The sequence below is a fragment of the Orbilia oligospora genome (genome assembly GCF_000225545.1).
Source record: "Orbilia oligospora ATCC 24927 unplaced genomic scaffold scaffold00078, whole genome shotgun sequence".
NCBI lineage: Eukaryota > Fungi > Ascomycota > Orbiliomycetes > Orbiliales > Orbiliaceae > Orbilia > Orbilia oligospora.
Window position 1 is genome coordinate 1,048,060 of NW_011645635.1, and position 16,565 is coordinate 1,064,624.

Consider the following 16,565-nt stretch of genomic DNA (forward strand, 5'->3'; position numbering starts at 1 on the left):
GCGTTGGTGAAGAAGGTTGACAAATAGTAACCACTCTCAAGAAAGGGATCACATTGCCCAAACTAGTCACCTCCCAAGCTTCCCAGCCGTCCTTGGGAGCTCGTACAGTGCACAGGATCGGTCTACCTAGCTTTCCCCCCGAGGTACGTATACTATACGAGGTTGTTTTGAAAATATACCAGGCAGACTAGTCCCTCGAAGATCGGAGTTCGTCCAACCAAAGCTTACGTACCATGGAATGGGTTGATCAGCTATATTTACTGAATGAATGATGTTGGGTCAAAATCGATCCACCCGCCGCGGGCATGCATCAACTGTGGGCTACCTTTTTATATCTGACCCTGTTAGGTCCAAGACTTCTTGCCGAGATGATTAAGGAAATCTATCTGACACTAACTAACTTGTGTGGTCTGACGTCTGGTCCTTTTCTTGTTCCTGTCTGGGGAGCAAGGGTCAAGGGAAAGTATTTGGAAGGTTATATATATACTAACAGGCCAACTCCACTTGCTTTTCTCCCTCGGATTAAAAATATTTTTTCTCCATTCTTCGGCGCCTAAAAGCTGATGGGAAGTGGTTTTTGGAATTAATATCTTGGTCTTTTTTACTACTTTGCTCGTCTCCCATTGCGTCGTCGTCGGTACCGTCGGCTATCCGCTGTTCTAGATTCAATTCGGAACTATAGCTATACCTCCCACGAATTATCGACAGTACTTACAGCCTTCGGAATTAAACAGGGGTCCTACTGAATTTCGCCTTTTCCCACTTGCATAACTCTGTTGCCGGACCTTGTTCACATTCGCATTTTGATTCATCGCTGACAGCCCTGAATCTGAATCTGATCAATCCCTCGTGTTCACGTTCGGGGTTTCTTTTAATTCAGGCGTCAAGAAACCTGCATTGTCATCCTCATCGGACTACGCAACGCATACCTGCGCCTTCCATTGCATCCGACATCCCCTCCAGGCGAAGTTTCAAGAAAATTTTCCGATCGGATCGTCTCATCGTGCTAAAAACGTTGCTGTCGGTGTGATTTCCGACTCCCGTTCGACCTATCAGAAAGGCACAAGCAATTCCATCTTTGGAGCTTACCTTGGGTTTTATACTACTGCAACTGCCTGGTGAACTCGACTACGTACCTTAGCTTTATGCGGGTGTGTGCATGTGGGGGAGGAGGTGCGGAAGTAATCGAAAGTGGTTGCAAGAAAACTAAAACCCCACCATACCATCGCATAAACGTTAACCCTTGGTGAGATTTTTGCTGCGAGGGGGTGGACGTCCGATTCAAGTGTTCCTCGCACAGCACGATCCCGCTGCCGCCGTGCGAGCCTCTTGCGAGGCTAAGCTAGGTAGCTACGAATATCTCCTAGATGTCGTCAATACCACCAAATCAACCTTATGCCCAGAATCCATTTGGGGGCCAACAGCAGCAGCGCCAGCAATTGCCTCCTAACCAGCAGCTGCAACAGTACTATCAGCAAAAGTCTAGAACCCCGAGTCTTCCTAATACAGGAGGGCCCTCAAATTATGTGGATCAAGGACTTTCTCCAGGCCAATTCCAAGCTCTACCTCAAGACTATGGCCCAGGATTCTCGTCGCCATCCCCAGGTGAGGAATCATGAATATGTTTATATATCTGTTTTATTTTTTATTTTTCTATCCTTTTCCGTTACCGTTTTAAAATACAGGCACGAACCCCTGGTACTTATGTCCTGTACATGGGAAGTGCCGCAATGCGCATTACATTCTGATTGATTAACTTTCGACCCCGCTGACACACGTTACGCCTGTCGCCGCCCTACATGTACCACCCCGTACTCTTTTATGTGTACCCCCCTTCGCTGAGGATTGACATGGCCAAGTTCCAACGGGCTTGGGTGATGATGCTTTGCGAGCAATAAGAAGCTGCGTATTATCCTGTCGGTTGTACCGTTGCTTCTTTTTGAATTCCCTATAACGTGTGGCTCTTCTTTCCTGTTTCCTTTAAATTTCACCCTTCATAAAATGTTTCCACCCTAGGATCCTAGTCTCCCACCTCGTCTCGTTCTCCATTTTACGAATTTATATATACAATCCCAAATCTACCCTCTTGTTTTATTTTTTTTGTTTGACACTGCAGCACGAGGCAACATAAAATTCGAGATTCGATAACGGGGTTGAGATTTTATTTCTACTCTTCTTCATGATTTGATGCGATTCCAATCTCACTAGCCTCTTATTCTTCTCCCTTTTCTCTCCCTTTTTTCCAGTTTCCCCGTCTTTTGGAATTCTTTTTCCGGTCCCAGTTTCCCGGAGAATTACCGTCTACAAATCATGGACTTCAATAACTATCCAAACTCGAATAATGTACTAACGCCGCCTGAATCTTTGCCGGACAATGCAGGAAGAGATGATCAACTTTCAGATGATCCAGATCCATCGAAGCTAAGTGGGTTCTTTAAGAATATAAGTTTCGGAAATCGGACAACTAAAGGTATGTGATTTCATCTTGCATATCGATGCATCGAGCCTTTTTTTTCTCCCTCCCCCACCCTAGTATATGGTTTTATTGAAGTTCGGCAGCACGACATGATCCTGAGTTATTCCATGTTGTTGTTTTGTCTTGGTGTTTCCTTCCAAGATACCAACATATTCCATTCCCTATTTTTCTTACCAGATTGCATATTCTTGATTGATTTTTTTTGGTTGTTCGCTATTTCCAATTCGTCTTGGTTGCGGTTGGTAGTTTCGACTTTTTCAGCTGCTCGATATAACCCTGGAGGGGTGTTTTCCAAATCATTGGACTCTTAGCTTGAGGTTGGTACCTCAATTGGGTAAAGTGATTTGGAATTAGCGAGCGTATTCCCAACGCTGCGGCGATGAACAAGACAAATCTTGTATTCCTTGCCCAGGCCCTAACCGAGCTTGTTCCTTTTGCGAAGGGTAGCTTTGGAGCTGAACTTGATAAGCTTCTGACGACTACCCACCGCGCCTGCTATGCCTTCGTCTCCACATGTCACCTCCTTGACAGGAGATCCCTATTACCCTTCAATGTTAGCCTTCTTTTGTGTTTCAGAATTTCCAATCTTTTACGGGTACAGTTGCAATTACAAGTCTTGAAAGTGAAATTCTAACCTTGTTATCAAAATCGATATTCAGATGGCCAGCCCGCCAAGAGACGCGGACCCAAGCCGGACTCCAAGCCCGCGCAAACTCGACGCCAGGTATTTGATATTCCGTTCCTTAGTTTTTGTTTGCGCTATGAAGTGTTCGTCGTTTCGCCCATGGCCAGTTCGCAGATCGGAAAACTTGACCCCATTCTGATGGGCTGCATTCAACATGCAGGAAGTTTCATGTTTTTTCTAATTTCTTTGTGGCTTTCCCTTTCCCCCAAGTTAGGATTGGGCTGCTTTTATTATTATCATTTGCATCTAGTGCGATAAGTCATGTTCCGAACGAGCCTCTTAACGCGGCATTTGTTCATAAGCAATTTGTCAAAGGAAAAACGACATGTTGCAATTATTCATCTTAGATCTGCGGGCCACGGGGACTCCTCTTCCACATCCACATCTTTTCGGTGGCGTTTCTTGTACAGCACTGGGAGGGGTGAAAAAGTATTTGAGTATAATGTCATTATACGAAACAGGGCTAACATTATTTCTGTTTTAATTGTTGGTCGGTGATCTTAGGAACTCAATAGGTATATATGACCCTTCCACCTTCGTCCGATCATTTTATTTATACATTCAACCTCATCATCTTCCAAGAGTGTCTGCCTTGAACTTGGTTTTCTGCATATAGAAGCAGCTTACCTTTTGATCTAGCTTTTACTCTTGCTTGGGTCTTCCCTTCACTTACACAATCAACCCAATCCCTTCTTCCCACATTAATCATCGAACAACCAACCCTGTTCATTCGTTTCGTTCTAGAACACCTATCGTATCACTCCTTCTAAGGAAGACATCCGAAAGGCTAACCTAAACTCTCTTTACTTTTTTCTTCTTCTTTCTTTTCTTTTTTAATAGACAAGCACAGCGAACTCATCGCGAACGTAAAGAAGCTTACCTCAGACAACTCGAATCCGAAATCACCCGACTTCGCGAAGCCTTCTCCATAGTCACCAAGGAGAAAACCATCTTAACAAACGAAAACGCAGAGTTAAAGAAGTATCTAGCTCTTCACGGTCTCTCTTGGCCACCGGATCCTTCTATCGATCCTACTTCTGCATTAGCTCCTGCTCCTATCCCCCCTCCTCCACCTGTAGCCTTAGGATCAATGCCTGGAATTCCAGCATCGTTAGTGGGTGCTCAACCACTTGCACAGTTGGTTACCGCCCCATCCACTGGGCCTAGCTATCTATCTCCAACTGGACAATATGGACAACCGACTACCTCACCGAATGTTAGCGGTGCTTTCGATGCTATCGGTATCGACTTCGTGCTTGCGTATGTCTACCTACACTCACTCAAACACACATACCCTTTTGGTTTATACATATATAATATTAGAAACTACATATACTAATAGTGCAAGAGACATCTAGATTGGAGCGACCCTGCATGGAGCATATCCAGAAACTTGTCCACGACTCATTAGAAGATCCCAATGGTACTTCTATCAGCGGTCACGCTCTGATGGCGTCGTGTCCGCCGGAGTCGCATATGTTGGATAATCCGGATATTGATTGGGGTTCTAGGACGTATGATTTACAGCCTAGCGAGTTGAATATGTTGTTGAATTTTTCACCGAAGTTGGGAGTTTCGGGGGAGGTTACTCCTATCAAGTGAGTTTATTTTTTTCTTCTCCATTATTCTTCTATTGATTTTCGTGGATGGTTTGGTTAACGGGGTATTTTTTCTTTTTCTTTTCTGTAGTGCATGGGCGATCATTCAGTCGCATCCAAACTTTTTACAGTTGACAAGACATGATTTTGCGGCGATTAAGAACGAATTGGTGCCTAAGGTGAAGTGCTACGGGTAAGTCGACAATTCCTTGATCCCTACTACTATTAGAACTTTCTCTAATAACTTTGTGAATACATATAGATTTGGCGCCGTCCTAGAAGAATATATGGTCGAGGATGCTTTAGATGGAGTTTTCGCAGCAAAATACGCCCTTGCGAACCAGAGAGTCAACAACTCGCACTATAGCTTCTAAAAAAGATAAAGAAATAAGAGGTTCTATTCGACTTTTGATATTTTTTCTAGGTGTTTGGGTGATCTAGATACTATTTTTTTTCCCTTTCATTCTCATTTTCTACTATTTTCCCCTTCCTTTTTAATTCCCTTTTTTATAAATGTTTATATAGCCATTCCTTTTCCCTTTTGCATGACACTTTTTATGACCTTTTTAGCGGATAGTTACTATCAAATCAAATAAACATTCATTCATTCGAATTTTCTAATATAATATTGAGGCCATATTGACGGCGATGTCAGAATACTTTCTTCAGTTCGAACTGACCTCGCCAAGACCTCGAGCTTGAGCTCGATGATCGATAAGATTAGCTTCCCACACGTCTGGCCAGATCATGATCATATTGCAACATTGATCGCAATCAACAGCTGTTAGTGAGGAAATGAGGCCGAAACTCTTACAATGCTGTCATCATCATCAGTCATCATCATCCAACACTGCCGCACTTTTTCTCAACAAATAGTTGGGGGGAAGAGATGAATAATATCCCAACTATACCAAAATATTATTAAAAAAAACACTAAAATTATATTCAGCTGGCCTGCTGCGCACATATACACACGTATTTCAAGTACGTAAGTATCTAAATACCTATATATGCAAAGTCGATGGATTAATCTACAACTCTAAATCCAGGCACCTTTTTTTTTTTTTTCCAAATGCAATGCAGTGCACTGTACTCCGCATACATACAAATGTAAGAAAGCTGCAGAGTATCAGACCGGGGTGGGAATTCATGAACAAACCTGGAATTAATTAGGGAAGGTTAGCTAAGCTTAAGCCCTTGTCAGAATCAACCCACCTGCGCGCGCCACTGTCAATGCCCCTCTCACGCACGATATTACCCTCTCTCCTTCTCTCTCTCTCTCTCTCTTCCTCTTGAATTAATTCTCACTCTGCGGGCTTATATAATCCCATCTATATCATATCATACCATATACGTATACTTTTGGGTGTTTTTTTTTTTTCCGCAATAACGTCCCTTTTCCCGTCGGCGGGGCAGCTGGCAGCCTTTCACATTAATACTTGTTATAACCCACAGCCCGCTTAATACTCAAGTACTTGTTCACTAAAACCGGGGTTGACTTCCACAACTTTGTAACGGCCCCCCCAAAAAAAAGTCTTGGAAGAAACAAGTCCAAGACTTAAGCTTATTAACTAACGTCTTACGGGGGGCGGGAACCGTACATACAGAGTACGTATAATAAGGCATACTTTAGGTCGGCCTTGCGGGGAGAAGAGAGGGTAATCTTAACCTCTTTCTTTCTTTCTTTCTTTCTTTCTTCGTTAACCTTTAATTCTCTTTTTTTCTTCTTCTTCTTCTTCTTCTTCTTCTTCTTCTTCTTCTTCTTCTTCTTCTTCTTCTTCTTCTTCTTCTTCTTTCGACTCCTTCCCCTTTGAAGATTGGATTCTTTATAGTTACTACTCTGGTACGGAGCAGCCTCGATATACTTATATCCAACCAGCCGGGAACCTGTTCCATCTGCAATTGGGCCGAGTCGACTGCTCAGCGGTTAGGGGTTGGAATACAACAAGGTCAACGCAAATTTTCGATATCCGATATATCTACAACTTCCTTCGTTCAAAAAAAACATATATCATCTAGATCTTTCTCTACATTTACATTATTTATATCATCTCGGCTTTCTCAATCTTTATCAACTATCTAAAAGAAACTAACCTACAAATCCCATCATCTCAATTAAGGGAAGAGGAGAAGGGAACCAAAAAGATGCCTTTCGGATTCCACAAAAAAGAATACGCCGACTCCCCAAACCCCCCACCCCCAAACAATGGCGGCGGTTTCTTCGACAATAACCCCAACCGTCCTCAAAACCCTTCCCTCCAAACCCCCGAATTCCGCATGTTCCGCTCCGATACAACCACCCAAGAAGAAATCTTCCCGCCGTCCCATCCTCACGGCTACAATAACAACAACAATAATACAGTAACATCTCCAACATCTCCAGCAGACTCCCAAGCTCCTCAGAAGAAAAAACGACTTTCATTCCTTCGTCGGAGTTCTTCGAGTGGTGGGCCACCACAGGTTAGTGGTAGTAGCGAACATGTTCCGACTGATTTGATCAGTCCTACGGCTGAGGGGAGTAAAGGCGAACAAGAGGATAAATGGGAGTGGAGGGCCAGCCAATTGGGACTTGGGGGCGCGGGGAATACACCGACTAGGGAGAGGAGTAGGAGTAGGAGTTTTAGTGATCAGGGGACTGATAAGGATATTCAAGAGGCTATTAGGTTGCATGAGGAGGGTGGTAGGTTTTCTTTCTTATATTCATACTACTAACACATCAATATTACTATACCTGGAAAAGAAATATTGGTAAATTTAGCTAACTTGACTTTTTTACATGAACAAAACAGACCTAGAAAACTCAACCAAACTCTTCCGCCAACTTGCCGACCCCCAAGGCGCAAATAACCCCCTCTCACAAGTCCTCTACGGCCTAGCCCTCCGTCACGGTTGGGGTACAGCTCCCAATTCCGCCGAAGCGATAAAATACCTGCAAGCCGCGGCCGCAAATTCCGCATCAATAGAACAAGAAGCTCTCAGAGCCGGTATGAAGAAGGGTGGTTCCGCAAAAGGGGAGTTGGTACTCGCTATATTTGAACTCGGGAATTGTTTCAGACATGGATGGGGTACTGAGAAGGATCCTGTTGCTGCGTTTAATTATTACCAAACGGCAGCGAATTTGGGGGATACGGATGCGATGAACGAGACCGCTTGGTGTTATTTGAATGGGTATGGGTTGAAGAAGAAGGATAAGGTTGGTCTTTTTATTTTTATACCTCCGTCCCGTCCTCCTGGGACTCGGTCCTTAGGTTCTATCTGAAACCAGATTCAGCTAATATTTGAAAAATGAATTTAGTGGCTAGCGGCAAAGTACTACCGTCTTGCAGAAGAGAATGGGAACAGAATTATGGGGAATTCGTGGATATATAAGGATAAATACGTTAACCCTCCAAAGTAAAAAACAGGGGACAAATCTAGACAGAGAATTCCATGAGGTGGCATTAATGGCATCTATATCGATCGACTTTAAAATCCGTCGACTCAAGGGGGAAAGAAGAATAAGAATTGATCATGCGTGAGAGTACATTTAATAGCGTGGAGTATTTTGTAGTTAGTCGTATTTCTATCACTTTGAAATTATATCTTTTAACAATATCCACTAGTAGTCGGCTCCATTATATTATATTCTCTGCGTAAATATCTCGCTTAATTACAATCTGCAAGCTAATAATGAAAATATACAAATCTGAAGACGGTAAAAATACGATTCTAAGGATCTTAATAACAAAAAAAGAAGGAAGCATCACTCTACCTTCTTCAACCTCTCCTTCTCCTCTTCCCCTCCACCCCCAACAGAATACTCATCTAATAACCCCGCCTCCTCTGCCATCCTATACAGCACCCAAATATACATACTCCCAAACGCTCCAAAGCACAATACCACATTCCCCACCACCCAAATATCCGGAAACCTTTCAACAATGCCTTCCGTAACCGTAAGTTCCGCGATATGTAATCCAATAGCACCAGCGTACACCCCTGAATGCAATATCTTCGCATATATCGATGTTGGTAGCTCATGGAGCGATAGTAACCACGACCATAGCGCCGTCAGAACTGTATACTGTAATCCCAACCCCTCACGCTTCAATAACGGCCACATCCTACGCCCCCAAGTCCTCAGTATTAGTATCAACTTCAAAGAAAACCCTATACAGAGAGAATCAAAGCAAATGGGTAAGGAAACACTCACGAAAACATTGCCACATTATTAGCCCACCCAATCCAACTCAACAAATCCCTATCCAACCCCCCAGCAACGACCAAATTCATCGCCACCATGGGCAAAAGCACACTCTTCTCATGAACCTGAAAACTGAACAAAAAGAACCCCCAAGCGCACCCCGCCACACCCCAAGGTAACAACCTCTTCTTCGGCCTCAAAAATAATAACAAGCAAGGCGGTAATATAGCAAGTATCGTCATAAGCAATGATATCTTTTGTAAAGCCGGTGTCGATAGTCGTTCTCGGTATTTAAATACGATGTTGGTTGCACACCAGAAGTTTGCGACTTTATCTTCCCAGAGTCCACGGGCGAATGGGAATACTCGGTGTACCATTTGTCCCAGTTGTTCTAATCCAGTTCGGTCCGGACCGTGGAAAATGGCGAACGGGGCGACCATTATCCCAAACGTCGAGATAACGGTAATACCCAACAATGCCAGCGTTTGAATATCAACCTTTAACAATCCACCAATATTAATCCCATTCCCACTCCTATTCCCGCCATCACCTCGAGTATTAGCACCACCAAAGCTAACACACAACCCGGCAAGATAAGCAAAAACAGCAGGAGCATAATAAAGTCCCATCTGTTTAAACCCCAACCCCATCACAAACAAAAGACTGCCCCATAACAACCTATCCGCCAAAAAGCTTGCGAACGCAAAGATGCACAACCCGAGCATCACACTGTTGTATTGGAAATGTCCATAGTCAATTATTATCAACCCAGGCGAAGAAAGGAGTATGGATAACGCAATTATTCGATCGTATTTATCCGTCCCCGTGGCTCGGGAACACCATTTTGTAAATATCACGAGCGCGGGTATGTAAATCAGATAATCGGAAACGGCAACGGTTGCTCGCATGAAGACTTTGTGGTTGTAAGATTCGTGACCGCGGGAGGTGAGAAGGGAGAACCAGGATGGGTTGACTAAAGATCCACTGTTGTATATATAATTCCAAAGTTTCCAATTTATTAGCAAAAAATCGTTACTCAAAACATTCAATTCGAGGGTCATGATTCTTTTGACGAACATTTTACCGCATAACCAACTATGATACGCCGTCAAGGGTGGATAATCCAACCCCCACCATTGCAGATCATACCAATACCACTCGCTGATAGGAAGGTGAATGGTAAGTTCCATCCAATGCCTCTGTGCCTCAAAGTCGCCATACATAGGAGGCGTATTCTCTCCTATCCAAATTCCAAACAAAAAAAAGGAACCACCAAATCAGCTTCCATAAAACCTTCAATTGACACTCCAAAGAAAGAAAAGAAACAAAAAGAAAAGAAAACTACAAACCCGAATGCGGCCCATAAGTCACTGCCCACCGGAATATAAACGCCGTAATTAATACCGTAGGTATAGCAAGACGTCGCATCGACGACGTTCGAAGCGGGTGCAGGAACGAGGCTAAGGGGAACGGCTTGGACGGGAGTTGCATAGAATATGATCGGACATGACGTTTACGTTTCCGCGCCTTATGCGAGGCGGGTGGTGGAGGCGCCATGGTTTTTTTTTGTGGTTGAAGTTCTGCGCGCTCGTACGTCTTAGGTGGCTTTGTTTCGTGAAGTGGGATGTGGTTTACGTGGATCTCGAGATGTTGGGTTTGGGTAGCTAGCTGTGGAGCTGTGAAGGCTTGGCAACCGCCTCACCAATTGGCCTGGGCTAGTTATAAACAAAGAAACATGTTGAAACCCCGTTGAAAGTATCACGACTAATTTGTAGATTGGAAGTTTGAACAATGGGAAATGAATCTCCTTCAGATCTTATAATCAAAAAAAGATATGTAGTAATATGCAGATGCAACAAAACCATAGCCCATTTAGGGCCTTTTGTGAAAACCGTATAAAAAAATGCACCAGATAGAAATGGAGAGAGTTCGCTGAGGGAGTACTCAAATGCAGATATCATCAGACATCAAAATAGGAATAAAAGAGAAAAGATATAAGGGAGAGGGAAAAGGAATGATAGGGATGATGGTAGAATGGAATGTAAGACGTAGAAAGAAAACTTCAGTAGTATATGTGCAAAGGAAGTGAGAACCAAACTCCAACGTAACCGTTATAAACTCCACGGCTCAAAGAACAAGAAGGGCTAAGAAGAAAGAAACCAAAAAATATACAATACAAAGTAGGTATATAATCCCCAACGTCATCTACTCATAAAAGAGCCAACTCTTAGAACCATAATCCAAAAACTACCGAGCGGTACTTCCTCTCCTTTCAAGCATCTTTTTCTTGAGCTTGCCAAACACATCCTTCGCCCAGACCCGGATCTGCTGTTCCGTTGGCGCTCCCTTCTCCTTCGTATATTCTGCGACATTCTCCATCAAGCTAACAAGAACGTCCTCACTGATGTCTGCAGCTCCTTCTGTCACCCGATCTGGGTTCAAGAATGGATCCTCGTAGCTAAGCATATCTCGGATTGTAAGTCTCTTATTCTTATCTCTCTCGAGGCAACCTTTCATGGTCGCTATCAGGCTTGCTGGGACCGGGGTACCACCAATACCAGTACTCGGGTAGTCGATTTCGTGTCTTGGATCTGGGATAGCTGACATCTTGTGGTATAGTGTACTCAGATGTGCGAACGGTGTGCGACCATACGTCATTTGGTACAGAATACATCCCAAGCTCCAAACATCACTTGGTGCACCAAGCTTATGCAAGCGTGGAGCTGCTCTACCATCTGATGTTGTCTTGCCAGAATTAAAATCGACGATGGTTTCAGGCGCCATGTAGCTCACTGTACCGACTTGGTGTTCACGATGGACATTAACCGTATCGTCTTGAATAGCGTTAGCGATTCCAAAATCAATGAGCTTTAGACGACCCTGAACGAGGAGGAAGTTGGCGGGTTTTAGGTCGCTGTGTACAATGTTCCGAGCGTGTACAGAGTCCACGCATTCGAGCATCTCCTTCCAGTAATGTCTAACGAAGGACACATCGAGGGTCGAGTCGTCAGAATGGTGGCGGGAGGTGATGATTCGATTAAGATCAGATTCGCCGCATTCGAGTAGCTAGTACAATTAGTAACACAGCATTAAACATGCAATTGCGGATGAGACCTACCACAGTGAGAGTACTCCGTTCATCATTAATCTCGTAGTCATATAATCTCACAACCCGATCTACATCCTGCAGCTTCCGCAGCAAATCGATTTCACCCTTGAAACCACGAATCGTAGCTTCATCCTGCTTCTCTAGCATAACCTTCTTCATAGCAAGCATCTTGTAATTCTCAGCCATGACTTTATAAACTTTGGCACTTCCACCCCGTCCAATTTGATCAAGCCTAAGATATTGTTTGCCATTAACAATGACGTGCTGCCGTTTTCTTCGGGTAGCAGGGGCCGGCTCCTTAACGGGCGCTGCCGGAACGGGCGCTACTTTTGTTTGAGGTGGCGGCGGAGCAGCTCTCCGAGGGGTGTTTACAGAGAGGGCCCCGAGTGCTCTTCTTGGCGATGTTGGTTGGGGCTCCTGCACTTTGGGAGCAGATTTTCTTTCAGGGATTGGAGAAGGGGGAGTGGATGGCCGTGACTTTTCGAAAGCGGGCTTGTTGATTTCAAATGATGGTCCAAGTTTCTTCGGCTGGGATTGATCATTCTCCTTATCAGGCATAGGATAAGGCAGTGAGAACTTCAGACCGAGTCTTTCCTGAGAAGATTGTCTAGATGCGGAGCCTGTCCTCGAATTCGATCTAGAGACGAGCTTTCCCGCACCAAAATCAAATTCGAGATTTCCAGCTTGATAGTTTTGTAGCTGAGCTTTCCTCATCATTTCAACTGGACTTTCGGGCATATAGTCCCTATGTAGAGGCGAATCTCTTTTTTTGTCCGGGGATTCTCTTTTTGAGGGAACGGCCTGCTCTCTCCAGCTAGCGGAAGACTGCCTCTTCAGCGGATTATACTGATTTGGCGAGGGCCGATCCCTTGTAAATTCCAGCGATTCCCGTCGTACAGTTTCCCCGGCAATAGATACTTTTCTGGCACTAGAATCTCGACTGCGGTCCGCCTGTAGCTCGGTCCCTGTAATTTCCTGCTCCTTCTGTGCACGAGATTCGACTAAGAAGTCTTGTTTTGTTCCGTCATATTCTTCTTCAGGGCTTGTCAATTCCTCAATTCCTTGATTGGAATAATCTCGTCTAGGGCCACGAATAGGCATTCCAATGCCTAGTGCCCTAACAGGGCGCTTGGAGATCGTAGTCGGGCGGGCACGGGCAACAGAGCCAATCGTCCTAGCGATTGTGCTCGGCGCGTTAAGACCATCGCCGATTCTCGACAAATCATAGTTCTTTTCAGCAGAACCTTCGCCTGAACCGCTACTTCCATTGCTTATTCTAGTCACAGACGAGAGGTAGGCTCGCCGGGTGGTTCTAGCAGCCGGTGTGACAAAGTTCCTTGCAGTATGGAAGTCGGGAGAGTATGCGTTGCTACTTATTCCACCAGATGAAGAGGTTTTGCTGTTGGAGCCGGGAGTTTTGCTCCCTGCTGAGGAACGACGTTCTAGGCCACTGTTTTCGGCTAACAGCTCGTTTGCCACTGAGGAGAGGACTGGGACATCTCCTAGGATGGAATCATCATCGGAGTCATCGGCGGAGGTAAGACGGTAGGAGGAGGGGGTTTTGAAGGTGGAGTTAGAAGCTGCGAAGGTCGTCATTTGATAGGGTAAATTGCTGTATATGTCGGTTAGTTTTTTTGGATAAGAAGATCTCTGTCGGCTATAGAGACATGACGCGTAGGTTTGGAAGGTATACGGTGCTGCAGTTGTGGGGGTTGAAGAGAGTTTGATGAAACCGATGAAGTTTTGAAACTGAGGTGGCTGGGATTTGGAAGGAGTCTTTGGGTAATTGACAGTTGTACTTTTGTTGGCACAGTTGTGTTTGAGCGTCGTATGTAAATACTCAAAAGTCAAGGCAGTCCCTGTTGTCGAGAAGGAAATGGTTGAAGTCGAGAATTGAAGTTGACGATGAGATTGATGATGAAGAAAGGGAGGTTGATGGTGGGTGGAAACAACCAGGGAATAATTAGAATTAAGCGAACCCAGCTGTGTTATTGGGACAGGAGGACACCCACTCCATCGCGACGGCCAACAAATTGGTGTTTTGCCCGAATTGGGAAGCTTGTTTATATCTGAAACGGATTTCTGGCCATCTGATTGGTGAGAACTGGGATCGTTGTCTGAGCGACTGACCCCAAACAGGAAAAAAATCCAACAACAATACAACACATCAGTCCACCTCCTTGCATCCTGTATATAGTATAGTACCATATGCTCGAGATGTCTAGACTACCATGCGCACACAGCAGTAACCGCACATTACTTTCGATATCTATTCTCAGTAGCTTACCGAAATGATATATTCCGTTGGCATGCTCATCGAATTATCATATTTTATCTTAGCACGACTGTCACCCCTTGATAACTATATACAGAAACTACATGGCTTTGAAGTCTATGCAGGTATAGGTATCTAACTGTTTGATTCTATCGAGTACAGTTGAATTGATAAACTCGTACTTCTAGGTAGCTTGTATTAAACACCTTGGAGCATTTAGCTCGAATCGATGCTTTTAAGATTTTGTATGGGAGTATTTATAACTATTCTGCTTTTTATAATTAACTCGGACCAACCTATTATGCGAAGCCAACGTCTGGATACGAGACTATACACATACATGATTATTCCAAAAGAAAAAGAAACCATTACGCAAATGATTGAGATTTTAATTGTTAACCCCAGATCTATTGTGATAAATAGCAGCCTGATAAATTTGGAACTTGTTCAATTGATCAAGCTCGAGAAGAATATGCCTTCAAGTTTCGAATCCCCAGTTTTGACGCTCCGGTAGCCCGTCTGCCCGCTTCCCATGGTTCAACCCATACGGAGGCCAACACCTAACACTTCCAGGCTGGATGTAGTTAGTCGAAGGCCAATTGTATTGAACGTCTGTCCCATATCCACCCACTTCGCGAAGCACTTCCCCGCTGCAAGTCCTCTCTCGATAAACTGTACATGAACATCCGGTGGCGTTGCCGTATCTAATAAATTGTGCCATTCCATCCTCTCGTTGCTTTTCCAAGCTGTCCGTCGCCCAGCATAAGCTACCACCTGCATCCTGGTCTTCTGTGATGTTGCTTCTGTCGTAATACAAATCCTGGTACCAAAATGTCAAGTAGTTATAACCGTCCATAACGTTAAAGTACAGGTTGTACTTTCCGTTTGGTTCCCACTCATCTCCACCGTTTGTGAAGGTTACTTTGCAGCTTTGAAAATCATCAACATGATTATTATTGCGGCAGCGGAAACTCGCAGTCGTAGCCCATGCCACCGACGGAACTTCGCCGTCAACATCGTGGCCCGAAAACAACCAAGAATCATCGGAGCACCCAGTTTTACTATAAAACTGGCACCCGCAATGTCCCGTTACGACGGCATAACGTATCTGGTCCTTTAATTCCGGGTTGAGGTCTTCAACGTCAAAACAATTCTCCTCCTTTTGAATCTGGTCGCCCCAACGGCCGAGCGGATAGCCTTCCCATCGTGTGTAGGGCGTCCCGCCATACCCCGGCTCCGTGTTTCTAAACCATCGATCATGGTAGAGACCAACTTTGCACTCCCGGCCGTTAAAGTCTAATTCTTTCTCACGATCTGGGCCTTCAAGACTTGGAGGCGATGGCTTATACCTGGTATCAATAGAGTTTGCGGTAGGTTGTGGAAGTGACGACGTCCGATACTTGGTATATACTCCACCAATTCCCTTGAAAATTGGAATTATTTGTCGAGCTTCTAAATGTTCGGCGTTTGTATCCTGCCCGAGAGCCCAGGCGGAGATAACTTCAACCTCTTGAATCACGGAGGCAGTCTGGGGCCCATCCTGGGGTAGAGCTTGAGCAGGAGGCAGAGTAAAAAGGCTACTCCCTACATAGAGAGTAAAGAAAAGAGTCCGTTTTAGCCAGGGCTCCCACATATTGAACCTTAGTTCGAGTTTGAGACCTGAAACGGAGGCTTAATTAAGAGAAGAATTATTCGGTACAATGGTTATGGTAGTACCTAAATATTTTGCGTATAAATATACCGGTATACCTAGGTAATGAGGCGTGTCTCGATCGTTTCGACTGATAAAAATATGTCCTGTGGTAATCTGCAACCTTTTATAATGCCCATGATTTTCTGACATGACAATGTTAGCTCGATATTATATTCGGAACGGTGATAACTTGAGCTTCACACGTTTATTCAACTTCCATTGCAATATTGCTTCCTGTATATGCAGGTCTAGTCGGCTAGTCTATATTTATTCATCCGGGATTAAAAGGGTGTGTGAACGAGTACACCTATCCGTTGGTACGAATCCGTTGGATCAGGTTCATAGGGTCGACGGTCCCGGGATATCGATCCTGCTGGCCAGAACGAATTTGAAGTCAAATTGGTTAGGTTCCTTCTTTCATCGTCAGGAAAACCTATCAACTGTCGATAACTTGGGATATTTCACCTCGATCTCCCAATTCTAATATAAAGTTATCTGAATCCGTCACATAATATAATAATAACATGCATGTGCATTCGCTGATAC

General features: G+C 44.4%; 5 protein-coding genes across 5 annotated transcripts; 2 read left to right on the forward strand and 3 right to left on the reverse strand.

The window, feature by feature from the left end:
• Positions 1-3,135: 3,135 nt before the first annotated feature.
• On the forward strand, positions 3,136-5,133 carry AOL_s00078g317 (uncharacterized protein; the record flags this gene model as incomplete). Its single annotated transcript, XM_011123580.1, has 5 exons — positions 3,136-3,200; positions 4,002-4,421; positions 4,520-4,759; positions 4,851-4,952; positions 5,022-5,133. The coding sequence occupies 5 exons, from the start codon at positions 3,136-3,138 to the stop codon at positions 5,131-5,133; spliced, it is 939 nt and encodes a 312-aa protein (XP_011121882.1).
• A 1,771-nt stretch (positions 5,134-6,904) lies between these two features.
• On the forward strand, positions 6,905-8,156 carry AOL_s00078g318 (uncharacterized protein; the record flags this gene model as incomplete). The annotated part of the gene is made up of 3 exons (XM_011123581.1): positions 6,905-7,439; positions 7,549-7,952; positions 8,055-8,156. 3 exons carry the CDS (start codon positions 6,905-6,907, stop codon positions 8,154-8,156), a joined length of 1,041 nt encoding a protein of 346 aa, XP_011121883.1.
• Positions 8,157-8,501: 345 nt separating this feature from the next.
• AOL_s00078g319 (uncharacterized protein) lies at positions 8,502-10,165 on the reverse strand (the record flags this gene model as incomplete). The annotated part of the gene is made up of 3 exons (XM_011123582.1): positions 8,502-8,862; positions 8,952-9,926; positions 10,020-10,165. 3 exons carry the CDS (start codon positions 10,163-10,165, stop codon positions 8,502-8,504), a joined length of 1,482 nt encoding a protein of 493 aa, XP_011121884.1.
• Positions 10,166-11,189: 1,024 nt separating this feature from the next.
• On the reverse strand, positions 11,190-13,647 carry AOL_s00078g320 (uncharacterized protein; the record flags this gene model as incomplete). Its single annotated transcript, XM_011123583.1, has 2 exons — positions 11,190-12,008; positions 12,061-13,647. The coding sequence occupies 2 exons, from the start codon at positions 13,645-13,647 to the stop codon at positions 11,190-11,192; spliced, it is 2,406 nt and encodes an 801-aa protein (XP_011121885.1).
• A 1,157-nt stretch (positions 13,648-14,804) lies between these two features.
• Positions 14,805-15,959, reverse strand: AOL_s00078g321 (uncharacterized protein; the record flags this gene model as incomplete). The annotated part of the gene is made up of 1 exon (XM_011123584.1): positions 14,805-15,959. One exon carries the CDS (start codon positions 15,957-15,959, stop codon positions 14,805-14,807), a length of 1,155 nt encoding a protein of 384 aa, XP_011121886.1.
• Positions 15,960-16,565: the final 606 nt, after the last annotated feature.